The sequence below is a fragment of the Salvelinus fontinalis genome, chromosome 19 (genome assembly GCF_029448725.1).
Source record: "Salvelinus fontinalis isolate EN_2023a chromosome 19, ASM2944872v1, whole genome shotgun sequence".
Lineage (NCBI taxonomy): Eukaryota > Metazoa > Chordata > Actinopteri > Salmoniformes > Salmonidae > Salvelinus > Salvelinus fontinalis.
Genome location: NC_074683.1, coordinates 26,002,810 through 26,030,755, shown reverse-complemented (window position 1 = coordinate 26,030,755; position 27,946 = coordinate 26,002,810). Strand labels below are relative to the sequence as shown.

At 42.7% G+C, this 27,946-nt stretch overlaps 1 protein-coding gene across 1 annotated transcript in view; it reads right to left on the bottom strand.

The window, feature by feature from the left end:
- The window catches only part of ttn.1 (titin, tandem duplicate 1), a 167,156-nt gene that overhangs the window by 79,234 nt on the left and 59,976 nt on the right, over positions 1-27,946 (bottom strand). Inside the window, exons 74-126 of the mRNA XM_055871142.1 lie at positions 27,458-27,597; positions 27,203-27,329; positions 26,811-27,077; positions 26,341-26,607; positions 25,901-26,164; positions 25,535-25,801; positions 25,143-25,409; positions 24,777-25,043; positions 24,256-24,662; positions 24,008-24,134; positions 23,390-23,532; positions 22,252-22,375; positions 19,383-19,649; positions 19,187-19,284; positions 18,893-19,061; positions 18,534-18,800; positions 18,122-18,388; positions 17,744-18,022; positions 17,246-17,654; positions 17,024-17,148; positions 16,667-16,933; positions 16,310-16,579; positions 15,895-16,194; positions 15,457-15,759; positions 15,185-15,372; positions 14,967-15,081; positions 14,553-14,837; positions 14,274-14,425; positions 13,994-14,141; positions 13,698-13,875; positions 13,308-13,429; positions 11,312-11,599; positions 10,906-11,202; positions 10,600-10,786; positions 10,364-10,479; positions 9,930-10,229; positions 9,135-9,434; positions 8,919-9,024; positions 8,616-8,812; positions 8,089-8,394; positions 7,682-7,981; positions 7,257-7,556; positions 6,770-7,072; positions 5,278-5,658; positions 4,838-5,140; positions 4,380-4,679; positions 3,870-4,166; positions 3,297-3,581; positions 2,771-3,064; positions 2,277-2,576; positions 1,836-2,144; positions 1,021-1,211; positions 329-758 (exon numbers count right to left, since the gene is read on the bottom strand). Of these exons, the coding sequence (XP_055727117.1) occupies positions 329-758; positions 1,021-1,211; positions 1,836-2,144; positions 2,277-2,576; positions 2,771-3,064; positions 3,297-3,581; positions 3,870-4,166; positions 4,380-4,679; positions 4,838-5,140; positions 5,278-5,658; positions 6,770-7,072; positions 7,257-7,556; positions 7,682-7,981; positions 8,089-8,394; positions 8,616-8,812; positions 8,919-9,024; positions 9,135-9,434; positions 9,930-10,229; positions 10,364-10,479; positions 10,600-10,786; positions 10,906-11,202; positions 11,312-11,599; positions 13,308-13,429; positions 13,698-13,875; positions 13,994-14,141; positions 14,274-14,425; positions 14,553-14,837; positions 14,967-15,081; positions 15,185-15,372; positions 15,457-15,759; positions 15,895-16,194; positions 16,310-16,579; positions 16,667-16,933; positions 17,024-17,148; positions 17,246-17,654; positions 17,744-18,022; positions 18,122-18,388; positions 18,534-18,800; positions 18,893-19,061; positions 19,187-19,284; positions 19,383-19,649; positions 22,252-22,375; positions 23,390-23,532; positions 24,008-24,134; positions 24,256-24,662; positions 24,777-25,043; positions 25,143-25,409; positions 25,535-25,801; positions 25,901-26,164; positions 26,341-26,607; positions 26,811-27,077; positions 27,203-27,329; positions 27,458-27,597 (12,966 nt within the window). The remainder of the gene's footprint in view (positions 1-328; positions 759-1,020; positions 1,212-1,835; positions 2,145-2,276; positions 2,577-2,770; positions 3,065-3,296; positions 3,582-3,869; positions 4,167-4,379; positions 4,680-4,837; positions 5,141-5,277; positions 5,659-6,769; positions 7,073-7,256; positions 7,557-7,681; positions 7,982-8,088; positions 8,395-8,615; positions 8,813-8,918; positions 9,025-9,134; positions 9,435-9,929; positions 10,230-10,363; positions 10,480-10,599; positions 10,787-10,905; positions 11,203-11,311; positions 11,600-13,307; positions 13,430-13,697; positions 13,876-13,993; positions 14,142-14,273; positions 14,426-14,552; positions 14,838-14,966; positions 15,082-15,184; positions 15,373-15,456; positions 15,760-15,894; positions 16,195-16,309; positions 16,580-16,666; positions 16,934-17,023; positions 17,149-17,245; positions 17,655-17,743; positions 18,023-18,121; positions 18,389-18,533; positions 18,801-18,892; positions 19,062-19,186; positions 19,285-19,382; positions 19,650-22,251; positions 22,376-23,389; positions 23,533-24,007; positions 24,135-24,255; positions 24,663-24,776; positions 25,044-25,142; positions 25,410-25,534; positions 25,802-25,900; positions 26,165-26,340; positions 26,608-26,810; positions 27,078-27,202; positions 27,330-27,457; positions 27,598-27,946) is intronic.

The following is a 27,946-nucleotide window of genomic DNA, read 5'->3' as shown; positions in this document are numbered from 1 at the left end:
CTCCAAGTTGTAGAAACATCTCAAGGATGATCAATGGAAACAAGATGCACCGGAGCTCAATTCTGAGTTTCATAGCAAAGGGTCTGAATACTTATGTAAATAATGTTTCAGTTTTTATTTTGAATAAATGTGTAAAAAATTCTAAAAACCCGTTTTTGCTTTGTCATTATGGGGTATTGTGTGTAGATTGATGAGGAAATGTTTTTATTGAATCCATTTTAGAATAAGGCTGTAATGTAACAAAATGTGGAAAAAGGGAAGGGGTCTGAATACTTTCCGAGTGCACTGTAGCTATTCTACAACATCAAAGAAAGAGTACTGTACTTACTGCGTGGATCAACAGCGAATTGACATGGAGATGCTTCACTGGGAGGTCCGATTCCAGCAGCATTCTGAGCCCTCACTCTGAACTGGTACTCAGCCCCTTCATTAAGGCGGAGGACTGTGTATTCCAAACCCTTCACTGCAGGCTTGGTGACTGGAGCTCTGTTCACACGACCCCAGATCCCAGCTCCTCTCTCTCTTTTCTCCAGCCAGTATCCCTGAATGGAGGAGCCACCGTTCTGCAGTGGAGGCTCCCAGGTGATCGTCATGGTAGTGGAAGTTGCTGCGATGACCTTTGGTTTGCGAGGTGGACCAGGAAGACCAAATGGATCCTTGAGAACGACCTTCTCGGATTCACAACCGTCACTGATTCCGAACTTGTTCTCAGCTTTGATTTTGAATTGGTACTGGCCCATCCTGTCCATTTTGTACACCTAGAAGGAGTGATATCAATGCATTAGTAATCATCACCATCATATTATTATAAGTTAACTAACCATCCTATTGAAGGTGTAAAATGAAGTTGCCCCTAGATGCTGATCTTGGGCCAGTTTTGCACCTTTCCCCACTAGCTAATAGTTAAGGTTAGGATTGGGGGAGGGGAAGTTGATCTGTACCAAGGGGAAACTTAACCCCAGACCCCACATTAAAGCAGTATTTGACTAGTTTTGACCTTTAACAGGAGTTTGGACTAACCCCATATCTCCTATCAATGATATTGCAGGTGAGCTGCTCAAAGTCAGACTTCTTCCTGCTGGCGTCCCTCCTTTCGATGATGTAGTTGGTGATCTCACTACCCCCGTCGTCCTCTGGGACCGCCCAAGTCAGATAGCAAGACTCAGCCTGGATGTCAGACACCACAATGTCACGTGGTGGCAGAGGGCGGTCTATGAAGGCAAATACAACATTATGAGAATATTGCGGATATTTTTTTGAAATACTAGTTATCATTTTACTTATTTGAAAGACTTAAAATACTTATTTGAAAGTATCTATAATGACAATACCCAGATAAGTACCACCGTTTCTTTAAACTAGCAATCAACAATAGAAACAATAACAAAGTGAACTCCCCACCCCTGTTTTGGTAAAAAACTAAGGGATCGGGCTAGAGAAGTGTAACCACTCTCAAATTCATAGACGGAGCTATTGATGCAAGGACTGACGATCCATGATATCAAAATTATAGTTTTAACCACGTTTTGAGGCTTGTTGTGTTTACATTTACTTTGTTGACAAACATTGGAGTAAACCATGTTTATATTTCAGTTATGATGGGGTAGGATAGTTGAACTAAGGTCATGAGGCATTTATAAGTTATATTCTTCAAAAATCATACACTGGGTGCACACAACATTAAGAACACCTTCCTAATATTGAGTTGCATTCCCCCTTGACTCTACAAGGTGTCGAACGCTGACACACCTACGTACGATTATACTAATATTATAATTGTATGGTTATCACAGATCTGTTTGCTGAAAATGTTAATGATCGCTGAAAATGTTTACCTAGAACCTCCACATGGATGATGCGGTGTGCTTTGCCATGGCAGTTGGTGGCAGCCAGTTTGTAGTCTCCCTTGTCTCCTCTGATAGTCTCAGGGATGCTGATTTTGGTGGTGCACTTGGTGCGGGCCACCTCCTCGAACTCCATCAGCAGTGTCTCAGTAGCCATGGGGATGACGACGTCATCCTTAGACCACTGAACCTCTGGCATTGGCAGACCCACCACCTCAGCAGGGATCTCAATAGCCGCTCCCTTCCTCACAATGATTGTATCTCTCTTGAAATGCTCCAAGATTGAGATTTCGGGGGGAACTATGATAACAGACCACACAAGGCATTTCGTTAAGATGAATACAAAAAAATCAGTTTACTGTGGTTGCTTTATTATCCAAGACAAATATATTGTTTATGGTAAGGTTTATAGAAGAGTGTAACATTACTTACTTTCATCATCCTGTATGTTAGCACTGATTGGTTTGGAGCGTTCGCCCTCTCCCACCTCAGTCACGGCAAACACACGGAACTGATACACGTGGTTCTCTGATAGGTTCTCCAATTTGATGTGTAAGTCTTTGCAGAGCTTGCGATTGGCCACATCAAACTCATTTCCATCTGCTCTCATCTTCTCAACATAGTAACCCGTGATTGGGCTACCTCCATCGCTGCGAGGTGGCTCCCAAGCAAGAGCAATAGCAGTCGTCCACCTCTCGGTGTAGTGCAGTTTCAATGGTGGAGATGGAACAGCTGAAAGAAAGGAGTTCAATTTCAGAATCATTTTCAGATATTAAAATCTGTAAATAGAAAGAAAGACACTCCAGCACATTGTGATCGTAGATTCTCCACAAACAATGTAATGCATCTTAGAACCAGATAAGATTCTAACATCTTTGAATTAGATTTTTTTTCTCCAATAACGCCATTTTCTTCACTCGTCATACCTTTGGGATCCGAAGCCAGAATAGGCCCAATGTCCGTTGGGGCGCCATCACCGTACTTGTTCCTTGCAAAAACACGGAAATCGTACTCTTCCTCTGAAAGCAAACCCTGAATGTCACACTTGCAGGAAGCAGTCTCGATAGGTTGTCTGAATAGCTTCATTTTTGCATCCTTTTTCTCCACTACGTAGCCGATGACATCGCTGCCACCGTTATCTAGAGGATCTGCCCAGCTCAAGCTGATGTTCTTCTTGGTGACATGAGTAGTCTTCAGATTAACCACAGGCCCAGGGACATCTAGTTACAACCACACAAAAGGGTAAAAATTAAGAGGATGAGAAAACTCAAGATAGGAGAACTATGGCCTGTATTCATAAAGCGTCTCAGAATAGTAGTGCCGATCTAGGATCAGTTTAGCCTTTTAGATTATAATGAACAAGATTATATGGACATTGGGGACATGATCCTAGATCAGCACTTCTCCTCTGAGATGGGGCCTATGTGAGCAATTGATTGCTTGCACACTTACCCATGACGTCAACTCTAGTGACAGCAGACTTGGTTCCACTGCTGTTGGTTCCAGAGATCTGGTACTTTCCGTGATCAGTTCTCTTGGCGTACTTGATGAACAGAAGGCTGTTCTTTCCTTCTGTTTCGATCACAACATGCTCTTTGTCAGTTTCACCCTCATCCTTCATCCATTTCACTTCTGGTTGTGGTCTGCCGATGGCGAACGCTGGCAGTCTCAGAGCCTCGCCGGCTTTGATGATGACTCCGTTCTTCACAGAGGCATCAAAGTCAACCACTGGGGGCTCTGGGGACATAGACATAGAAAGGTTTGTTTCATGAGTACACTGAAGGCCAATAAAAAATATATAAATATTATATGGTAGTATGATATCATTAGCTCGGTGACATATTTGCACTATATGAGCTGACTGGTTGAGCTAAATGGTGAAGCTGAATGATTTCACTATATGAGTTAACTGGCTTGTTCTCTGGGGTCAACGCCAGGTTATTGTAAAGCACTATGTGACAACTGCTGATATAAAAAGGGCTTTATAAATACATTTGATTGTTTGATTGATTGATAGATAGATACCTTGAGGCTCCTTCACAGTGACTGGTTCAGTCATGCCAGGTGCTCCCGGTCCGGCGTCATTGACAGCAATAACCCGGATGTAATAGTCAGCGCCCTCCGTCAGCCCAGTCACTGTATACTTTAGCTCCTTGCATCTGAACTCTGTACTACGTTTCCATTCCTTCTCTCCAGCCAGAACACTCTCAACATGGTAGCCAAGTATATCTCCTCCTCCATTGTACAGGGGGGGAACCCAGGCAATATCAACTGTTGTCGCAGAGGTATCAATAACTCTTGGAGTGGGTGGGCCAGGTGGCACTGTAGAGGCAGAAAGAGATAACTTGAGTCAATGCTTATAATATTGATGATAGTGTGTCAACTAAGGCATATAGGGGTGAATCCTAACTTCCACATATCAAATTTTCACGTAAGCTCCCATTGACATCAATGTTTGACTAAGTAATAAAAAATAAAAAACGTAGGATTCCACAATAGATTGTAGTGTTGGTATCTATTCTCAGATAAACTTACAGATTGGATCCATAGCAATCTGGGGATCAGTTGGGACACTGAAGGGTCCGGGGCCAGCCAGATTCTCAGCACAGACTCTGAATATGTATACTAGGCCTTCCATAAGACCCTCAATCTTCACAGAGAGGGAATTGAGCAGGAAGCGGTTCACCCTAGTCCAGTGTTTGCTGTTCATTTCCTTCCTCTCGATCCAGTAGCCCAGGATGGGACTACCGTTGTCCTTGGGCTCATGCCAGGAGATGAACACACTGTTGGCAGTTACCTCTCCAATTCTGGGTGTGTTTGGAGCATCAGGTGGATCTTGAAAGAATAGAAGGGGAAAAGTAGAATGTTGTAATTGGCAGTTAATGACAAAAACAAACACTTTTACCAGTGATAGTAAAGGGAAAATACACATTTCAACAAACGTTTATAACTGATAGTAAAGGAAAAACAGAAATGTAATTGTAGATATTTACCGAATTGGTTCTTGGCAACGACTGGCTCAGAGAGACATGAAGGTCCGCAGCCAAACTTGTTCTCAGCGGTAATACGGAAGATGTACTCCTTTCCTTCAATCAGTTTGGTAACAGGATAGTTGCAAACCTTGAGGGTTGAAGTTACCGTGATCCATCCGATATCTTCATTCTTGTTGTCTTTCTTTTCAAGGATGTAGTTCAGGATCTCACTACCACCATCGTCAAGAGGAGGGTCGAACTTGCAGATGACAGAGGTGTCCCTGATCTCCTCAAAGACAAAGTTCACTGGAGGTCCAGGTTTATCTGTACAAATCATAGAAAAGAGAATGTTGAAACTGTTGTTGATGGCTTATGCTCCAGGAGGAGTAAAATTACTAAATAAGTAAGTAAAGTTCTGAAAAATGACTGAAAGTAGTTTGTGATGAGGATCATTGGCTTACCAAGGACGTTGACGTCACAGTATGCAGTTGCAACACCATGAGAGTTCTCGGCCTGGATGCAGAAGTGACCGTGGTCAGCTCTGATGGAGTCTCGCACCATGATTGAGGTCTCGCCCTTCTTTACAGCATAAGAAAGACGCTCATGAAGAGGGGTTACGAACACCTCAGGTTCTTCAGGTTCAACCTTGCCCCCCTTCTTCTTCTTCAGAATAGGCGGTACTGGCTTCTTCTCTGGTACATTCTTGACGTCTTCGTTGTTCCTGAGCCAGGTGACAGTTGGGTATGGAGCGCCAGAGATGTAAGCGTCCAGGCGGATCTCCTCACCCTTCCTGATGCACAGGCCATGCTGCAGGCGAGCATGGAGGGACACCTTGGGTTTTTCTGAAAGAATTGACAACACAAAGGCTAAACCATAGAAATAGATTGAATAGAACAGGTGTCCCCATTCAAGTCAATGATGGCATAATGGATAGACTGGTAGCCATTGTGAGTGTATCCATGCCAGGAAGTAAAAGCAGGAAGTGTACCCTTCAATCTGTTCTGTGATTTGTTGAGTCAACTCAACTGACATAAAAAAAAGACATTCCATTGCACGAGCTGCATAATTTCAATGAACATTCTACATTACCATGGCAATCAAGCATCAGTTGATAGAATATTCCAAATCACCATGGAAATTATTGCATCACAAGACCAGGCAGCCATTGCAAGTGTACAATACGTTTTCCAGTAACATTGCTAGGGTTAAAGCTTCCAAGCCTGTTCTATTCATTCTATCTGTATGGGTTAAACCACATGTTATTATTATACATACACTTTGGCTTCGATTCAATCAGATATAGCGTCAACTGCGTTGGCCGACATCCACATAGTGTGTTGGAGGTGTAGCTGTGGTATGAGCTGACCAATCGGTGAGCGGCTGCTCTTGTGTGTCACGAACCACTCCCTTCCTTATTATCCCTATACTGCGTTAGAAGTTCAAAACGGCAATATCGTTTAAGCTCTATCGATTATAGAAATAATGACAGGCTAATGCATGTTTTCATGTTCATTTGGATGGGGGGATTTATAGCCTATCAGCCTAATCGAAGTGTAGACAATAGTGTAGACAATAAAACATCACGCATTCGAGTGTTTGAACTTCTAACGCGGCTGCATGAACTTCTAACGCGGCTGCATGGGATTTTTTCGGATATAAAGTTGGGTGTGGTTTCGTTGCATCCAATGGCAGTTTTCACAATAAGGTAGCACAAGGATCCGATTGTGGATTTCACAGCTCTAACACAGTTGTGTCTCCGACACTGGCAAAACATGCGGGTGTCGGCTAGCACGGATCTGATAGAATCTAGCTCTTGATCTTTCAAATTGGTGTACATCAGACGCTAATGACCTTCAGAGTCCTTTCGGAGCGCTTTTCAAGGACCCAAAGGTATTTTACAATACAGAACAAATAACAAACAAAAATAAAACAATGTCAAAAAGGTAGCCATACCAACGGGAGCAGCGATCATGGTCATTGGAGTGCTGCGAGACGGCTCGCTGACTCCAGCAGCGTTCTCAGCGCGAACACGGAACTGATACTCTTTGCCTTCCTTCATATCCTTCACCACATAGGTGAAACCAGGCACCAGGGATGGGTTGATTCTCTGGAATCTATCACCATCCTTCTCAATGCATTCTAGGATGTAGCCAGTGATGGCGCAACCACCGTCAGACACTGGTGGTTTCCAGGTCAGTGTGATAGAGTTGGCGGTTGGATCATGAGCCTCAACATCAATGGGTGGATCTGGTTTCTCTGTAAATAACAGGAAAAATAACATCAATACATATCTCTGCAATCCATAATCCATGGAGCCGAGAAGGGTTCATACATCCAACACATTCTCCTATGTTCCTGCTCCTTCAAAAATGGTGGTGAAGAAACTATCAAGCAATTCTAACCAACTGTGAAAAGTTGGAAAGTGTTCCAGAACACTTACGTTTCACTTCCATAGTGATGACAGGGTTGCGGAGCTCCAGGAATGGCCCAGAGCCGACATTGTTGACAGCCTTGACCCGGAAGTGATATTCTTCGTTCAGCTTGAGATCGTTGACCTGGTAGGTCAGGATGTTTTCTCCTGACATTAGAGGCCTGAAAGTCTTATTAGAAGCCCCTCTACGCTCCAGAACGTAGTGGAGAATTGGAGTACCACCATCACTCTCTGGAGCCTCCCATGTCAGCTTGCAGGAGTTCTTAGTGATCTCATCTGCATTGATGTCCTTGCATTGGCCGGGCAGACCTGTGAATATAACGCAGAATATGCTATACAGTCTGTTTTCTGCATTTTAAGTAAAACATATTTTGACTTAACACCAAATATTTTCACAGTGAAGAATTCAAGTGAATACTATTTGTGAATCTTACCAATAACTTTAACGTTGATGATTCTGGTGGCTGTTCCGATCGCATTCTCCAGAGTGACGGAGTATTCTCCAGCATCATCATGCACACACTTCATCACTTCCAGGTGGACACTGTTGAGCTCACAAGTCATCGACAGTCTGTCATCATTCTGTAACTTTGTGCCAATGGCAGTATCTGTGTGGAAGATTTTGCTCCAGACCATCTCTGGTTTGGGGATGGCATTGTATGGGATGTTGATATGCAGCTTGTCACCCTCAACCACCACAATGTCTAGGGCCTCCATGTCCATAGTAGGAATACCTGAGAGAGGGGATAAAGAGATGTATATGTTACTTCCCATTTATTTTCAATAAGTGGCATAAGATTTATTTCCATTTGACACTTAGGGGTATGGTAAGTCTGCTTACAGTCTGGATCCTTGGCAAAGACCTTCTCAGAAATGGCAGAAGGATCGCTGACACCAACAGAGTTGATGGCACGGACTCTCAGGACATATTGTTTCTCTGGCTTGACGCTTTCCTCTGCTTTGTATTTGAGCTCCTTGACTGGGCGAGTGTTGATTCTCATCCACTTCTCAGCTTTAGCCTCTCGGAGCTCAACATGGTATCCTGTGATGGGGCTACCTCCATTCTTCAATGGTACCTTCCAGGTAATGTTGATATGCTCTCTACTGGCACCAACTATGACCAAGTCAACAGGAGGAGATGGTGGACCTGGGAAGAAGAAAAAACACATTATTCACATTGGTTTCCTTTGAAAAGTAGTGGAATGCGCTCTACCAATGTGAGAAGAGGTGTCTCGTGGAGTGTGAGCGAGAGTAGCACCTTTTCCTTCCTAATATTGATTGCCTTTGCCATGCCAAGACAAAGTTATATTAAATAATCAATCTACAGTATAAGATGAATATACATTGAGAATGTAACAGACAACTCACTTGTAGCATCCTCAATGGTGACTACTTCTGTTGGTTCACTAGGGTGTCCAACACCGGCCTCATTCTCAGCACGGACCTGGAACTGAACCTCAGTGCCCTCATCCACGTCTGTGACTTTGTAGGTGCACAGAGCGTCAGGGGTCTTTCCAGACTTCACCCAGCGGGTTCCAAGTTTCTCTTTCTTCTCAATGACGTACCTAAAAAGCAAATGGTATGTATTATTTTAAAATGGTTTAAAATTACTTAAATACAAATACTGTCATGACAAACATATAGACAATTACAAGTTTGTTATTCACTTACTTTGTAATGGGCCTCCCACCATTACTCTTTGGAGCTTCCCATTTCAGTTCAACGTGTCTCTTGGACACCTCCACAATAGTTAAGGCATAAGGTGGCCCAGGAGTGGCTGGAAAGAAAAATATAAAAGCAAAGTTCATAAGTTGTAAGAACTACTCCATTGACTTTAATTCTCCATCAACAACAGAATGAATGAAGTGGGACAGGATAGAAACGTACTGAAAGTATCTTTAGCTAGAACAGAGTCTTCCAGTTCACAGTAATCACTCTGTCCGACTGCGTTCTCAGCAGCCACGCGGAACACATAGAGAGAGCCCTCATTCAGTGGAGTGACAGTGTACTTCAGCTCCTTCACAGTGGTGTCCACCGCAGTCCAGCCCTTACGCCTGACGTCCCTCTTCTCAACAACGTAGTTGGTGATTGGAGAGCCACCGTCGTTGTCAGGAGCTTGCCACTTCAGCTCAGCGTTGATCTTTGTGATGTTGGCCACCTCAAGCCATTGAGGAGGTGATGGAGGATCTGTTGAATAGAAGAGGCTAAATGAAGCTCATATAATTTCCAATTCCAGCTAGTATTGTCTCTCAAAGCCATGGATCATCAACTGGATTCAGCTGAGGGACAATTTTTTGTTGAGCGGATGGTCAGGGGGCCGGAACATAATTACAAATCATTTGTAGACTGCAATGTGACCGCAAGAAGACCAAACATATATAATATTTCACAAAAACATAATAATTTCAAATCTTGCTTACATTTGTATACGATCACATATATCTCTCTATTATGCATGGGACTTTGGAACAGATTTCCAAAATTCAAATCACTTGGAGCTGATTTGCTGGTGTTTTTACAGTCTTCTGTCCAACAATAAAAATATTAAACATTTATAAACTTTATTTTTTCATCAAGCTTGGGGGGCCAAATAAAATCACCCACGATCAAAGTTGGCCAGCAAGCCGCCAGTTGGGGATCCCTGCTCTAAGCCTAATTGTCGGAGTTAGCATCATGACTTACAGAGTCTTTCCTTGCAGACCACAGGATCGCTAGGGTCACTGGGCTCACTCTCTCCTGCGCAGTTGACGGCCTTGACTCTGAATGAGTACTCCTGTTTCTCCATCAAACCCTTCAGGAAGTGCTCAGTCTGGGGCACGTCCTCTGCTGCTCTGATCCATGCTTCGGTACCAGTCTTCAGGAACTCAATGATGTAACCCTCGATCTTGGCACCGCCGTCGTGCTCTGGCCTGGTCCATTGCAGGAAGGCAGATGTCTTAGCTATTTCTCTGATGAAGGGTTTGCCAGGAGCCCATGGAGGATCTGGAATACAAGTAACATGACAGGTTTATGACAGGTCTTATTTTGCCGATGATACTTGTTTTCTTTAAATGATAAAGCTATCTTTTTCATTTATGAAAAGAATATAACTAAATGATCAATATAACACAACATACCAATTGGATCCTTGACCAAGACTGGATCAGTCTCAGTGCTTGGTTTTCCTGGTCCTGCAAGATTCTCGGCCAAGACACGGAACTTGTACTTCTTCTTAGTAGGCAGGCCCTTCACCCTGAAATTAACATATTTGATACGACTGTGGATATACACATACAAAATCACAAAATGTAATATAATAGATAACTATAGTATAGTACAGTATAATTATAGAACCTAAACAGGCCAACTGTACCTAAAGGTGATGTCCTTGATGGGCAGCTTGTTGCATCTGATCCATTTGTCATTTTCTGGGTCGAACCTCTCGATCCAGTACCCAGTGATCGGACTGCCACCATCCTCATCAGGCTCGTACCATGTCAGAGTCAGAGAGTCCTTAGCAATATCAGAAGGCTGCAATCTGGATGGAGCACCAGGAGGATCTAAAAGACAACAGCAACACATATATACTGCAATAATAGAACAGAGGACTATGTTTAATGAATGACAGTGTAAAAAGTATATTATTGACAACATAAATGTAAGATAGTAGATAACGTACCAAAGGAGTATTTGGCGATGATTGGCACATGCTCATTAGGGGCGCCGATGCCGTACTGGTTCTCAGCCTGTACTCTGAAGACGTATTCCTTTTCAGGTATAAGTTTTGTGGCATTGAAGGTGGTTTGTTTCACAGTGGATGACAGTTTGGTCCACTCCTCTTTGTCGAAGGGTCTGAGCTCCACAATGTAGTTGGTGACGACAGAACCTCCGTCGTCTCTGGGAGGGTTCCAGGCCAGGTAGCAGGAGTGGTTGGTGATCTCAGAGATATCAAACGCAGCTGGAGGACCAGGCTTATCTGTTGGGTGACATTCAAATATTGTTATAAACATAAAAAATGTGTTGTTCCAAAGTTGTAATTTCATTCAATTTTTTCATTGACATTTAGGGTAAAAAATATATCTTACCAAGAATGTTGACATCAACAGTTGCGGTAGCACGACCACTGCTGTTGACTGCCTCAATGATGTAAGTAGATGTGTCTTCTCTGACGGTTTTGGCGATAGACAAAGTGGAGTTTCCTGTCTTGGTATCGATGGTGATGCGATCATCTCCCTTCAGGACCAGGTCAGCCTTGGTCCATTTTACCTTGGGTTCGGGCTTTCCGACAATATCAGCTGGAAGCTCAATCTTGGTTCCGGCTCTGGCGGTCAAACCAGCCAGCAACTTCACGTCCAGTTGAATCTCTGGAGGCTCTGTTGGGATCAATTGGAAACAGAGTGACATTTCTGCAACAAACCAATGAGAGTTTAACTCAGGGCACGTGTCTTTAGGATTCAGAAAAGAGCTACGTAAATCCTATGTATTATTATCATGATTATATACATTACCTACACATCAACCCCATTATCCCAGAAACCCTAGACCCACTCCAATTTGCATACCGCTCCAACAGATCCACAGATGATGCAATCTCTATTTCACTCCACACTGCCCTTTCCCACCTGGACAAAATTGACTACAGCTCAGCGTTCAACACCATAGTGCCCTCAAAGCTCATCAATAAGTTAAGGACCCTGGGATTAAACACTTCCCTCTGCAACTGGATCCTGGACTTCCTGACAGGCCACCCCCAGGTGGTAAGGGTAGGTAACAACACATCCGCCACGCTGATCCTCAACACAGGGGCCCCTCAGGGGTTTGTGTCAGCCCCCTCCTGTACTCCCTGTTCACTCATGACCCCACGGCCAGGCACGACTCCAACACCATCATTAAGTTTGCTGATGACACAACACTGGTAGTCCTGATCACCGACAATGACGAGACAGCCTATAGGGAGGAGGTCAGAGACCTGGCCGTGTGGTACCAGGACAACAACCTCTCCCTTAGCGTAATCAAGACAAAGGAGATGATTGTGGACTACAGGAAAAAGAGGACAGGGCACACCCCCATTCTCATTGACGGGGCTGCAGGTTGAGAGCTTCAAGTTCCTTGGTGTCCACATCACCCAACAAACTAACATTTACATTTACGTCATTTAGCAGACGCTCTTATCCAGAGTGACTTACAAATTGGTGCATTCACCTTATGATATCCAGTGGAACAACCACTTTACAATAGTGCATCTAAATCTTTTAAGGGGGGTGGGGGGGGGGGGGGTTAGAAGGATTACTTTATCCTAACATGGTCCAAGCACACCAAGAAAGTCGTGAAGAAGGCACGACAAAACCTATTCCCCCTCAGGAGGCTGAAAAGATTTGGCATGGGTTCTCAGATCCTCAAAAGGTTCTACAGCTGCACCATCAAGAGCATCCTGACGGGTTGCATCACTGCCTGGTATGGCAACTGCTCGGCCTCCGACGGCAAGGCACTACAGAGGGTAGTGCGAACGGCCCAGTACATCATTGGGGCCAAGTTCTCTGCCATCCAGGACCTCTATACCAGGCGGTGTCAGAGGAAGGCCCTAAAAATTGTCAAAGATACCCGTCACCCTAGTCATAGACTGTTCTCTCTGCTACCGGAGCGCCAAGTCTAGGTCCAAGAGGCTTCTAAACAGTTTCTACCCCCAAGTCATAAGGCTCCTGAACACCTAATCAAATGGCTACCCAGACTATTTGCATTGTCCCCCCTCCCCCTCTTTTACAGCGCTGCTACTGTCTGTTGATATCATCTATGCATAGTCACTTTAATAACTCTACCCACATGTACATATTACCTAAAAAAAAACGGTACCTCGCACATTGACTCTGTACTGGTACCCCTTGTGTATAGTCTCGCTATTGATATTTTACTGCTGCTCTTTAATTACTTGTTACTTTTATTTCTTTTATTTTTGTATTTTTTTTGTTGTATTTTTTTAAAACTGCATTGTTGGTTATGGGCTCGTAAGTAAGCATTTCACTATAAGGTCTACTACACCTGTCGTATTCGGCGCATGTGACTAATACAATTTGATTTGATTACCTTTAGGATCAACAGCCAGGATCTCATCTGTAGCCCTGCAGGGTTTGCCTGCTCCCAGCCTGTTGACAGCCCTCACACGGTAGGCATACCACTGTCCCTCAATCAGACCTGTCACCTGGAATCTAAAGGGAACCAACAATCTGGTTAAACTGAGTAAATCTGTATTCTCCCTTTCATTGTTAATAGAACATGATCAACTGTTAGTTTTAGTATTATTTAGTCACTGAAAAGTTTCAGCATGGGGTTTGATCAATTGCAAATTAAACATACTTCTAAAAGAATGCTAAACTATCAGGAAATCTACCGCTATCCAAAAATCTAAATCTGATTGAACCTCAGGCTGTGTACAACACAAATTTAGAGTATCAATGATAGAGATTAGGATCTTACTTCAGCTCAGGCAGTGGGTCTCCACATGGCTCCCACTTGTCTGTGCCACGCTGGCATTTGTCTACAACGTAGCTCTTGATTGAAGCTCCGCCGTCGTACTTGGGTGGCTCCCAGTACAGGAAGATGCCCTTTCCTGACTTGTCTCTCCATTTCAGGTTCTCAGGTGGATCCGGCACAGCTTGGAAGAAACACATGGTTTACATTTTCCGATCGTGGTAGAGCTTGTGTATGATTTAGTTCAAGTGTACAAATAAATGTGTTACTGTAATCAGTTTCTGAGAAGGATAAGTACTCACTGGCAGGGGAGGACACATTGACTGGCTCGTCAATGTAGGCAGGCTCTCCTGGGCCACACTTGTTGATAGCAGTAACACTGAACAAATACTCTTTGCCTTCAATGACATCTGCCACAGTGAACTCCAGGTCCTGTACACCCATGCAAACCTGAAAAGCAATCACAATATAAGTTAGTGATAGGATGAATGGAGAGCATATACATACAGACGCATTTATTCCTTAGCGGTTATGGTTATAGGAACACTAATTTGTCATTCAAAGTGTACTCATAAGATATACCTTGACCCAGGTCTTGCGGGACACTTCCTTCTTTTCAATTTGGTAGCCAATAACTGGGCTTCCTCCATCATGCTCTGGTGCCTCCCACATCAGGTGCACATGGTGTCGTGTCACCTCGGAAACCTTGAAGTCTTTGGGTGCACTTGGTGATGCTAAACAAAAATGGCAAATAATGAGCAAATACTGCCAGTACTACTACACGGTGAGAGGGCTGTAACATATTAATTAAGTTGGTAACATGAAGACCAGTTGTTTTTTCATCACAAGTGTATCACTTACCAATAACATTGACTTCAATCTCTCCAAAGGCACTGGTCACATCATTCTCCAGGTGCAGAGTGTATGTGCCTTTGTCTGGACGCACACTTGGAGCCACTGTCAGTTCTGTGTAGGTGCTCCTTGTAACCATGGACACACGGTCACCAGCAGTGAGCTCTTTATCACCACAGCTCCACTTGGCGGTGGGTGTGGGATATCCAAGAAGAGGGACGCGGATGACAAGTGGATGAGGAACAATGACCTCCAGGCCATCCTTAAATCCACTGAGATCCATGGAAGGTCCAACTAAAATGAAAAAACAACATTATGTTTACATCCACATTACATATTTGTATTTTGTATTTCTTTTTAAAAAACAATTATGTTCTAGTATCTATTTTCTTTGTTTTAAGTTAACATTGAATAACAACACACCATGACAATCGTCTGCCAAGAGAGGTCCAAGCTTATCAGCTGGATCTGAAACTCCGGCTGCGTTCTCTGCGCACACTCTGTAGTGGTACTTCATCCCCTGCTTCAGTCCAGATACCTAGGACAACAACATCAACAACAATCAATACAAATGACAGTACAAATTGAACAAACTGGCAACAAGCATATTTCACTGCTTGAAAAAAGAAAGTGGCAATTACCTTGTAGTTAAGGTCCTGACAGAGCCTGGCATTGCATCTGAGCCACTTGTCTGTTCCATCCTCACACTTCTGAATAATGTAGCCAGTGATCATGCTTCCTCCATTGCTGGCGGGGGTCTCCCATGTCAGCTGGACAGAGTTCTTTGTCTGGTCAGTGTAGTTGAAGTTCAATGGTGGGCTTGGTTTCTCTGTAATAGATTTGAAAGTGTTCAACTGTTATCTATTCCACATAAACATTTTCAGTTGGTCAGAACAACATTATCTTGACTCACCAATGGGGTCCATGATCTTAACTGGATCCGTGGCAGCACTTGGCTTGCCAATGCCAGCCTTGTTTTCGGCTTTGACACGGAAGATGTATTCCTTGTTCTCAACCACATCAGTGAGAGTGGCTGTGCGGTCCAGAGCCTTGGCGATCATAGCCACCTCCCAGCTCACAGAGGTCCTGTCACGGAACTCAATGATGTAGGAGGTGATCTCAGATCCGCCATCAGACTTTGGTTTTTCCCAGGAGACTGTGGCTCCGAATCTGTTCACGATGCCAACCACAACGTCCTCAGGTGCCTCTGGCACATCTGAAGTAAAAACAGAGAGATTATTATTTGTTTAGCTTTTGATGCTATAATGGTCATAGGACATCACAGTACAGTTGTAGTTAGTATTGGGAAAATTCATGCATTTGTATTCTACAGTAGTCAAGTATTGCTTACCAAACTTATTCTTGGCCTGGACAGCTTCGTCTGTCTCCACAGTGGGTCCACTGCCCACTCTGTTGCGAGCACATACTCTGAAGAGGTACTTGTTGTCCCTCTGGAGACCGCTAACAGAGTATTCTGGAGCGTCAGCACGGTCAGTGGCAAGGGTCCATGTCTTGCGCTTGATATCACGCCTCTCCACCACATATGCAATGATCTTGCTGCCACCATCACTCTCTGGCTCTTCCCAGGCCAGGCTGACCTCACCGTCGGCGGTGTCAACCACTTTGAGGTTCTTCACAGGTCCAGGGACATCTGGAGATCACAAAAATATTAATGACCAACTTTTCAAGCCTCCTAAACTATCTTACTACTGTAGTCCATTAGATGATTTTCAAAAAGAGTAGAACCATGACAGTCCTAGACTTACCAATAACATCCAGATTGATGAATGCCTCTCCCTGTCCGTGTTTGTTCTTGATGACGATCTTGTACCTGCCCTGATCTGTCTTCTTGGGGCTCTTCAGCCTGTATTCTGTCTTGTCTGCGGAGGTGTCAATGTTCTGCACAGGCAGGCTAACGATGTTGAAGAACCACTCAGCCTCTGCACGAGGATAGGCATCATAGGGGATCGCCATGACAAAAGGCTTTCCAGCGTCTGTGACCAGGTTCTGATCAGTAGTCTTGATCTTTGGCACAGCTGTGATGGAAAATTACAAGTGTGAATACAAAACAACCGTTTACACCGAGAAGTGTTCAAGAGTTCAGGATGGTGACTCTGACATACCTGCCAGTTCCAGCTTGGCTCTGGCATCCTTCTCCTTGGCAACGACTCTGTACTCTCCCTGGTCACGAGGCCTGACCTCACACACCTGGAGTCTGTGGACCTTGCCCTCGCTCATCATCTGGTATTTGTCACCCTGGACGATGATCATGTTGTTCCTCATCCATTTGACCTCAACTCTGTCTTTGTTGAGCTCCACCTCAAACACAATATCTGAGCCTGGGGGCTCAAACACATCCTGAGGTGGTCTGACGATCTCAACTGGGGTCTCTGTGAGAAAGAACAACATAATACATCAGGATAACGAATCTCCCAAAGTGTGATTGTGTATAAGAAAGCATTAGAAAATTAACAACTTACCTTCAACAAAGAGGCGGGCCCTGGATCGCCTGTCTTCCACACCGCAGGCATATTCACACTCATCGTCTGGTCTGCACTTCTTGATCTTGAGTTTGCAAATCCTGCCATCTTTTTCAAATGAGTATCTGTCAAAACACAAGCAAGACAACTTTTTCAGACCTTTCTATTCAATACTCTCAACGTTATCAACACACAACCATTCAATCAATGGGAAATTTGTACCTGGGTCCCTCTCTGATCTCACGACCATTCCTGTACCATTTAACAACAGCCTTCTCTTTAGACAGCTTGCAAGAAAACTCAGCATCCTCAAACTCAGTGATGGTCTGGTCTTTGAGTGGTGTGGAGAAGTCAGTGGGAGCTTCGTTGAGGATCAGCTCAGCAGTGCACTTGTCATCACCAGCCATGGCGGTGTATTCACCCTCATCGTCCATGACACAGTCCTTGATGGTCAGTGTGTGCTTATCTTTCTCCACACGGTACAGGATGCGTTTGCTCATGGTGATCTCCTGGCCAGCCTTCATCCATTTGATGGTGATATCAGGTCTGTTCACCTTGCAGGTGAAGCTGATGGTCTTCTTCTCTTGTGTCTCACAGTCCTCAAGAGGCTCAATAATCTTGAGCTTCTCCTCTGTGAATTCACATGATAGACAAGTCAGTTCCTCAATAACATCCTACAGTATTTGTATCTAGCACAATTAAATAAGTTACTGTATTTACCTTGTACTTTGGCATTGGCATCGCTCTTGGCATGTTCACCACGATGATTTGTCAATGTAATAGTATACGTTGCTTCATCTGCCTTCTGAGCACCCTTGATCCTCAGAGAGAACACGTTGTCTTTCTGGATCATGACAAACTTGCTGCTCTCAAACATGGTCTCCTCATTCTTCAGCCACTTAGCTTTAGCTCCCTCAGTGTTCACCTCACAGTTGAAGATGATCTCCTGTCCTTCCTTCACTTGCGTATCCTTGATGGGTGTGATGATCCTGAGTTTCTCTGTTGAGAGAAAAAAACTGTGTCAGCATAACTATCCTTTTCTATTAGATAGAGAAGACAGCAATAAACAAATGATGCAGTATTTGTACAAGTACCCACCAATGACAAACAAGTCAGCTGAGGCTTTGGTAGTCCCAATGAAGGCGACATAGCCTCCTTCATCATTTGGTGTACAATTCTTCACTATCAGTGCTCTTCTCTTGCCATCACAGACAACGTCATACTTATCTCCGGAAACAATCTCCTTGTCACCCTTGAGCCATTTGACTTCATAGGTGTCTTTAGAGACTGAGCAGACAAATTCAGCCTTTTCTCCTTCAACCACCTCAAGACTCTGAGGCCTGGCAATGAACTCCGCAGCCAGTTCTAGAAGACCAAAAAAGGAAGATGAGTGGAGATGCATATAATTTGTATCAGCACCTTAACCTGCACTCAAACATATGGACATAATTTATATAATTTTAAAGAATGTATATGTTTTCAATTTACAGCTCATATCTGATTTCTTTACCATTCAGTGTTAATGTTGCAGATGTCTTGGCGTTATGCAGTCTGCAGTTATACTCTCCAGCATCCTCCATCTTGAGATCTTGAATAATGAAGATTCTCTTCCTTCCATCCGTGACCTGTTCATATCTTCCTCCTTCTGGTAGTTCCTGGTCTCCCTTCCACCAGGTGACCTCAGCGCTGGCCTTCGACACTTCACAAATCATCTTCACACTGTCTGTTTCTGTTCCCTCCACATTAGACAGGTTCTTGGTAAACTTAGCCTCTTCCTCTGCAAGGAGAAGATATTGTAATCAGTCAAATCTGTGGTTGATGGTATAGATATGAATCTCGTAGTAACTGAGAATGAAAACAAAGCCTTACCAATAACTGTCAGCATGCCAGAGGACTTGGAGGTCTTAGCGTCACATTCGTACTCTGCTTCATCATCGAAGACTGTCTTGGTGACCACAAGGATACGCTTGACACCATTGGCAATGATCTCGTATTTCTTTCCCTTTCTGATCTCGTTGCCGTCCTTGTACCATTTGACCTGTTTGAACAGACAATAATATATCATCAGACTTCTTGTGCATGTAAACCAATGTTAATTGATTCCTCTGTTTTCATTTAGGTAGAGCTGATTATTTTAAAGTATTTTCATTCATAATCACTTACCTTGGCATTCTCACGAGACACCTCACACTCAAATCTGGCATTTTCCTTTTCTTTGACCTCAACATCATGGAGTGGCTTAGAGAACTCAACATGTGGAGCTGTAAGCAAAAATATATATTATATACTCTCTAAAACTCTGCTTGCGAATTCTGTTCATTTGCAATATTTATTTGTGTTGAATCATCCTTTTACTTACGTTCAACATTCAGGAAAGCAGAGGTTTTGAATTCTTTAGCATCGCATGTATATGTCTTTGAGTCATCTAGAGTACAGCCATGAATGATGAGTCTTCTCTTTCGGCCATCAACAATAAGGTCATATTTCTTAGTTTTGCGGATCTCCTGTGTGTCTCTGAACCACCTGACCTCAGCGTTTTCCCTGGAGACTTCACACTCCAATGTAGCAGTGGCCTCTTCCTCAACTGTCTGGTCCTCCAGAGGTTTGGTGAACTCAACTGGTGGCTCTGTAAAGCAGGAGACCATTATATTAGTTGCAATAAAGATATACAGTGCCCTCAGGAAGTATTCATACCGGTTTACTTGTTCCACATTTTGTTGTGTTATAAACTGAATTCAAAATGGATTAAATAGGTTTTTCTCACCCATCTACACACAATACCCCATAATGACAAAGTGAAAACATGTTTTTAGAATTCTTTGCAAATGCATTGAAAATAAAATACAGAAATATCTCATTTACATAAGTATTCACACATTTGGCCGTGATTACAGATTTGAGTCTTTCTGGGACTCAAGTCTCTAAGAGCTTTGCACATCTAGATTGTACAATATTTGCACATTATTATTATTTTTTAAATCCTCAAACTCTGTCAAGTTGGTTGTTGATCATTGGTAGATAGCCATTTTCAAGTCTTACCATAGATTTTCAAGCCAATTTAAGTCAGAACTGTAACTAGGCCACTCAGGAACATTCAATGTCATCTTGGTAAGCAACTCCAGTGTATATTTGGCCTTGTGTTTTAGGTTATTGTCCTGCTGAAAGGTGAATTTGTCTCCCAGTGTCTGTTGGAAAGCAGACTGAGACAGGTTTTCCTCTAGGATTTTGCCTGTGCTTAGCTCTATTCCTTTTTATCCTGAAAAACTCCCTAGTCCTTGCTGATGACAAGCATACCCATACCATGATGCAGCCACCACCATGCTTGAAAATATGAAGAGTGGTACTCAGTTATGTGTTGTGTTGGATTTGCCCCAAACATAACGTTTTGTATTCATGACATAAAGTGTATTTCTTTGCCACATTTTTTGCAGTTTTACTTTAGTGCCTTGTTGCATGTTTTGGAATATTATATTCTGTACAGGCTTCCTTCTTTTCACTCTGTCCCTTAGGTTAGTATTGTGGAGTAACTACAATGTTGTTGATCCATCCTCAGTTTTCTACTATCACAGCCATTAAACTCTGTAACTGTTTTAAAGTCACCATTGGCCTCATGGTGAAATCCATGATTTCCTTTCTCTCCGGCAACTGAGTGAGGAAGGACGCCTGTATCTTTGTAGTGACTGGTTTTATTGATACACCATCCAAAGTGTAATTCAATGTCTCATTTTTTATTTTTACCCATCTACCAATAGGTCCCCTTCTTTGCGTCACGCCCTGATCTGGTTCACCTGTCCTTGTGATTGTCTCCACTCCCCTCCAGGTGTCGCCCATCTTCCCCATTATCCCCTGTGTATTTATACCTGTGTTTTCTGTCTGTCAGTGCCAGTTTGTTTTGTTTGTCAAGCTTACCAGCGTTTTGTCCTGTCAGCTCCTGTCTTTTCCCAGCCTCTCTATTTCTCGTCCTCCTGGGTTGTGACCCTTGCCCGTCCTGACCCTGAACCCACTCGCCTGACCACTCTGCCTGCCCCTGAGCCTGCCTGCCGTCTGGTACCTCTGCCCCTATCTGGATTTCCGACCTCTGCCTGACCTGACCCTGAGCCTGCTTGCCCTCTTGTACATTTGCCTCTGTTTGCTGCAATAAACATTGTAACTTCGACAAGGTCTGCACTTGGGTCCTATCTGATTCCTGATACTTTGCAAGACATTGGAAAACCTCCCTGGTCTTTGTGATTGAATCTGTGTTTGAAATTCAATGGTCAAGTGAGGGACCTTAAAGAAAATTGTATGTGTGGGGTACAGAAATGAGGTAGTCATTAAAAAATAATGTTAAACACTATTATTGCACACAGAGTGAGTGCATGAAACATGTGACTTGTTAAGCACATTTTTACTCCTCAACTTATTTAGGCTTGTCATAACAAAGGGGTTGAGTACTTGTTTACTCAAGACATTTCAGCTTTTCATTTTTAATTAATTTGTAATGATTTTGAAAAAAATATAATCCCACTTTAACATTATGGGGTATTGTGTGTAGGCCAGTGACACCATCTCAATTTAATCCATTTTAAATTCAGGCTGTAACTGTCACGGATCCCTCCGGAACTTTCATCATGCACACCTGTCCCCTATCCCCACTGATTAGTATTTGTATATATGTGCCATTTGGTTTCCATGGTCTTGTTGATTATTGTTACAATGTCCGTTGGTGCGTGTGAGTACCTGTGCTGTGTGTTTTGGGCTTTCGTGCCCTTGTGGATTGCGCAGATGATTCTGGGTCTCGGCCCGTGTGTTAATCATCATACGCGCATGTGTATTTATTCGAGGTACTCCTCGCTCTTTTGTTTGGGTTTCAACCCTATGTTTTTGTTACATGTTTGTTTGGTCTTTGTCACCGTGCCTTTACACGGCACGTCGTCAATTGGGCTTAATAAAAACCACTATTACGCATTCCTGCGCCTGTTTCTCGATCCTTCATGCCAACGTAACAGTAACACGACAAAATGCTGAAAGAATCAAGGGGTGTGAATACTTTCGGAAGGCACTGTAGATAAATGAACTGCACCCACACTTATGTAGTTGATCTTATTCCATTTGAAAATATCTGCATGCCATGCTTAACTAGACAAACAAATGTGTGCTAACATGTTTAATAACAAGGACAGTTTCAGCAAGGGAGCTCTAGTGGTATGTCAGATAATCTCCATAATGATTTATCAAATATAACCTACCCCTGACAATGAGTTTGGCCTGGGTCTTGAAGTCCTTTGCAGTGAGCCCGACTTCCCCAGCTTCTGTCAGCTTGACATTTCTGATAGTTAGGCTGTGTCCTCTGCCTTCTGCTCTGGTGACCACCTGAGGAAATAAAACAGTTTAATATGTATGTAAGCCTTGTCTGAGCCAGAACGGCCCATAGGGCAGTAGTCTTTCTCCTGTATCTGTAGAGTGAAGCAGCTTTAAGTACACCTCCTGGACGCCAGTCAAACAGATTGATAAAGCCTGATTAATTGTCTTGGTTACAAACATGGAACACGTTGTAAATTACCTATTTTACATTTTAAATGTACAGCTATGAAATATTACAGCAAAAGTGTAACACTTGGGTGGCTCACCAACTCTTGAAGCTGTTAAAAATAGCTCAAGCAACGCTCACAGGAATGAACAGTCAAATGTTATCTCGACACAGATAATGCTGCACAATGACCTGAAGTGTCTATGTCCTTATATGTATAAAATATGTTGGTGACAAAAATATGTATTTTATTTCACTTGTGATTATTATGACTGAGGTAGGTGGGTTTTGAAGATATGTTTTATATTATAATAACATATCATTTGAAGAGCAAATGTTCCACACTCAATGCGCTTAAGGTAGAAACAAAACAAAAACTGTGAACAACACATTAAAATATAGATAAACAATCACAAAACATCAAAACATGACCTACTAATGCAAAACATAGACATTAAGCAGATTAAGCAAATACAAATGTAAAGCTATCTTGGTCTTTAGCTTGGTAGGTATTTAGTTGTGTTTTAAAGGAGGAAATGGAAGCTGCCTCCACGACATGTGCAGGTACAAAGTCAATTATTAAGTATTGTAATGTATTAGACAGTAGTTTATGTGAATGCAAGTTGTACTGTACTTACCCTATCACTTTGCTCTAAAGATGTGTAAAACATTTACTTAAAGTGATTGTAATGACTAAGGTAGTCATGTAAATTATTTGGAAAGCCAATAAAGAGCTGAATAATAGACATTTGTAAAGTCAACTATAAAGTATTAGTTGAATATACATACTTCAATTCAAAAATAATATCTGCTTTTGGCTATACAGCAGTTGTGAATGTAAATTCTGCAGTACTTACCCTTTCACCTAGCTCCATCTTGGTGCTTCCCAAGAACCATTCTACAACGATTCCTTCATAAGTAAGTTCACAGTCGAAAGTGGCGGTCTCCCCGGCAGTAACAGTAACATCCTTGAGAGGCCGCATAAGCCCTATACTCCGCGCTTCAGATCGAGGAGAAGACATGGTTAGTTGACTGACTCATAAGAAACAAGTACTTCTTTTACCAGACATCTTTGTATCCCAATTCTTAACAGGCATATTCTCCTTGGGTCCCTAAACCACCAGAACAACTAAGGGCTCGAGGTAAAATCGGGTTATCATGGACTGTCCTAGTTATTTGCATTTAGAGTGTCTTCTCACTGTGAGTGTTGTAGCTCTACCAATCATAATCACTGACCACCCACTCCAGATAAGGCATGAGGCTTCTAAAATAGCCACAACATCTGATTGGACAACAGCTCTCCCTTGCTGAGCTTTAGTATCTTTTGCCGTCAGTCAACTAGCAAAATGGTGGAGTACAACTTGCACTACCAAAATGTACTACTTGCCATACAAAAAGTTACTTGTCAGAGGAAAGCCATAATATTTAGTCAAAATTAAAACGTGTGTTTGTATGTTGTGTCATAAGATTCTCACCTTTAACTCTAAGCTGAGCATTGGATTTAGCATTGGCAGCCTGGAAGTCGACACCTCCGGCCTGATCCATGCGAACATTGTATAGGATAAGGACATGCTTTGTACCCTCCTCCTTAATCTCACAGTCCTGAAAACACAGATCACAGAAACATCAGTCACTACATGATACAACCAAATAAATGGTCTTGTTCACATGGGCTATTTCAAATAAATCAAATATTTCAAATAAATCAGTCAATACCACTTACAGGAGACTGATGAAGGGCCTCTCCTTTGAGTTTCCAGTGACCATGGACATCATCGGCAGAGATCTCGGTCTCAAACTTGGCAATTTCAGTTTCTGTCACTTCCACGCTGTACAGTGGACGAACAACCTTAATGTCACGCTCCTCAATGTCCAGCCTGGCTGTGGTTTTGTCAGAACCACAATCGCAAGTGTACTCTCCAATGTTGCCCTTCTCTGCTTTCTTCACTGTCAGCAAACGCCTCTTTCCATCGGTTTTAATGATCAGATTCTTGCTAGGCATGATTTCCTGGCCGTCCTTGAACCATTTCACCTCAGCAGAGGTCTTGCTAAGTTCACAAACCAGCATCACTTCGTCCTTCTCAACGGCAGTGTAGTCTTGCAGTTTTGTCACAAAGTAAGGTTCTCCCTCTGTCAAGCACAAAGAGGAAATTATGAGGAAATGTAAAGTTATGTTTAACTGCAGGCTTTATGTGAATTAAATGACTCAAACTAAATGACACCACAGTTCAATCAATAGCTTACCAAGAACAGTGAGCATGGCCTCAGAGCTCTTGCCCAAGGCTTCCACTTTGATCATGGATGTGTCATCAATGGACACCTGCTTGAAAGTCAAGGTGTGCATCTTGCCATTGTCTGACATGTGCACAACCTTGCTGGGGTGCAGACGGATGTCGTTCTTGTACCAGACGACAGAGATTTTGTCATGTGACAGTTCAATACTGAACTCTGCTGTTTCACGCTCCTTGACTGTGACATCCTTGATGGGCTTGACAAACTCAAGGCGTATACCTTATCACAAAAAAATCACAATTTCATTAATACAATCTCAAATATTCGTCTTTATTTATTATTTGATTATTTCAAAACGTCCATGATCTCAGTAATTACCTTGGATAACTAATTTTCCTGTGGTCCTCTTGTCCTCAGCCTCAAATATGTATTTAGCTTCATCCTCATATGCAGCCTTTTTGACCACCAGAGTGTGTATCTTTCCTTCATGGATAATCTCAAACTTGTCATCATTTTCCAACTCCTGAGATCCCTTGAGCCAACGGAAGGTCTTGGTTGGTCTTGAAATCTCAACCTCAAATCTTCCCTCATCTTTCTCATACACTTGCACATCACTCAAAGGTGTGATAAAGGTCAGTGGCAGTTCTGGAATAAAACCAATAGGCAACATATTATAGTAGATTGAATATCAGTCGTTCTATTATTTCAATGGTGAAAAAATTTGAATACAGAGTAGAAATGAGAAAATAGATCAGAAATAGAAATTGTACCTTTCACTTTCAGGTTGGCTGTACACTTAGCATTGGCAGCTGTGAATCCAACCTCTCCTGTCTGGGAGACCTTGCAGTTGTATAATGTCAAAGTGTGCTTGGCACCATCCTCAATGATTTCAATATCTGGGGAAGGTGAAAGGGTTTCTCCCTTCAGTTTCCACTGGCCATGGACATCATCTTCAGAGATTTCCACTTCAAAACGAGCGGTCTCGCCATCGAAGAGCTCAACACCATACATTGGGCGAGATACCTTGATATCACGAGCTGCAATTGAACACGGAAAAGATGGCAATTAATTTAATCAAGAAAACAAAAGCAATCTTTACTATTAGATTTTATGATTGTAAAAATTAATTGACTTACCTTCAATGCTAATGGTTGCCATGGTCTTGTCCGTATCACAATCACATAGGTATTGTCCCTTATCTTTTCCTTCCACTTTCTTGATAGACAACATTCTTTTGTTGCCCTCAGCCCTTATGGTTACCATCTTAGAGGCCTTAATTTCAGTCTCATTATGGTACCACCTCACAGGGACATCTTTGCTGAGTTCACAGTCCAGAGTGACCTCGTCCTTCTCGACTGCGGTGTAATCCTGCAACTTCACTGTGAAGTATGCGTCACCCTCTGGAACAGGAAAATGTTTTATCAATTGCTGTAGATCAAATAACAATAACACTCTCGAATGATGCCTTCTCTCCATGTTGCATAGCATAGAAGAACAATGTAGAAAACAAGAGATGAACAAAGAGCCATGAAGAGGACAAAGAGAATGAAAGAAAGAGGTACAGAGCAGGGGTTACCTAGCACCGTCAAGTTTGCCGTTGAGGGAATTCCTTTAGCCTCTGCCTTAATCTGGCAGGTATCATCTAGAGTCAACTCCTTGATTTCTAAGGTGTGTTTCTTTCCTTCAAAATGGATGAGCACAGTCCTGCTCACATGGAGTTTCATTTCATTTTTGTACCATGTCAGGGGTACCTTCTCATGAGAGAGCTCAACCTCAAACCGAGCTGTTTGACCTTCCTTGGCAGTTTGGTCCTTTAGTGGTGTTATGAATTTGAGCCTCATACCTATAATATATTAGTTGAGTGCATAACAGTGTTACTGTCTTTGCCCAATAAACAGTCTTGTTGCCCAATAAGATAATTAATCAATAAAGAATTAAGATGACAACATACTAAAAGCAGCTTATATCTAACACAAAGCCAGATCAAAGATTCAGCGCCATGTAAAACAGAAGAGTTAACTGAGAATCGTTTCAGCCAGTACTTACCCTCCACAGTCAACTGGGCTGTTGACTTTTTGCCCAAGACTTCAATAGTGTATTGTCCCTCATCATCAAATTCACAGTTGTTTATGACCAATATATGTTTCTTTCCATCATCAATAATGTCATATTTATCGCCTGTCGACAGGATGTCTGACCCCTTTAACCACATGACTTTAGGCACATCCTTTGTGATAGTACACTCAAACATAGCCTGTTTCTTTTCAGGTACAGACACGTCCTTCAAGGGGACTGTGAAGTCCATTTCCATTTCTGTGAGGTATGAATAATGATTAAGTATGACTGACGCATTATCGATCTTCCTTTGGATCACAGAGACTTTACAAACACATACAGCATATGACAGTATATATTGTTGATTTTTGACACTTTCTTACCTGTGACTGTGAGCACCCCACTCGTGATAGCGTTCAGAGCTTGATAAGACACTTCACCACACTGGTCAAGCTGAGCATTTTTGAGAGTGAGGAAACGTTTCTGGCCCTCAGATTTGATTTCAACCATCTAAAAAGGTAAATACAATTTGAACAAAAGTGTAAATACATCAACATTTAAACAACATGTACTGTACATATTTCCAATCATTGTGGTTAGAATCCAGAAATATATTATAGTCAAATTATAGGTCTTACCGGTGATCTTTGCAGGACTTGACCTTTAAGTTTCCATTCTCCAGCCACATCCTCTTCAGATATTTCAGTTTCAAACGTAACCTCCTCTTTCTCAACAACCTCCATACTGGAGATAGGCTTCAAGATCTGAGCTTCACGTTCTGTAAAAGTAACACAAATATTTAAAAGGATCCACTTCATGTTTATTTTAATTAAAACCTTATTTTACCAGGTAAGTTGACTGAGAACACATTCTCATTTACAGCAACGACCTGGGGAATAATTACAGGGGAGAGGAAGGGGGATGAAGGAGCCAATTGTAAGCTGGGGATGATCAGGTGACCGAGATGGTATGAGGGCCAGCTTGCGAATTTAGCCAGGACATTGGGTTTAACACCCCTAGTTTTACAATAAGTGCCATGGGATCTTTAGTGACCACAGAGAGTCAGGACACCTCTTTAACATTCCATCCAAAAGACAGCACTCTACACAGGGCAATCTCCCCAATCA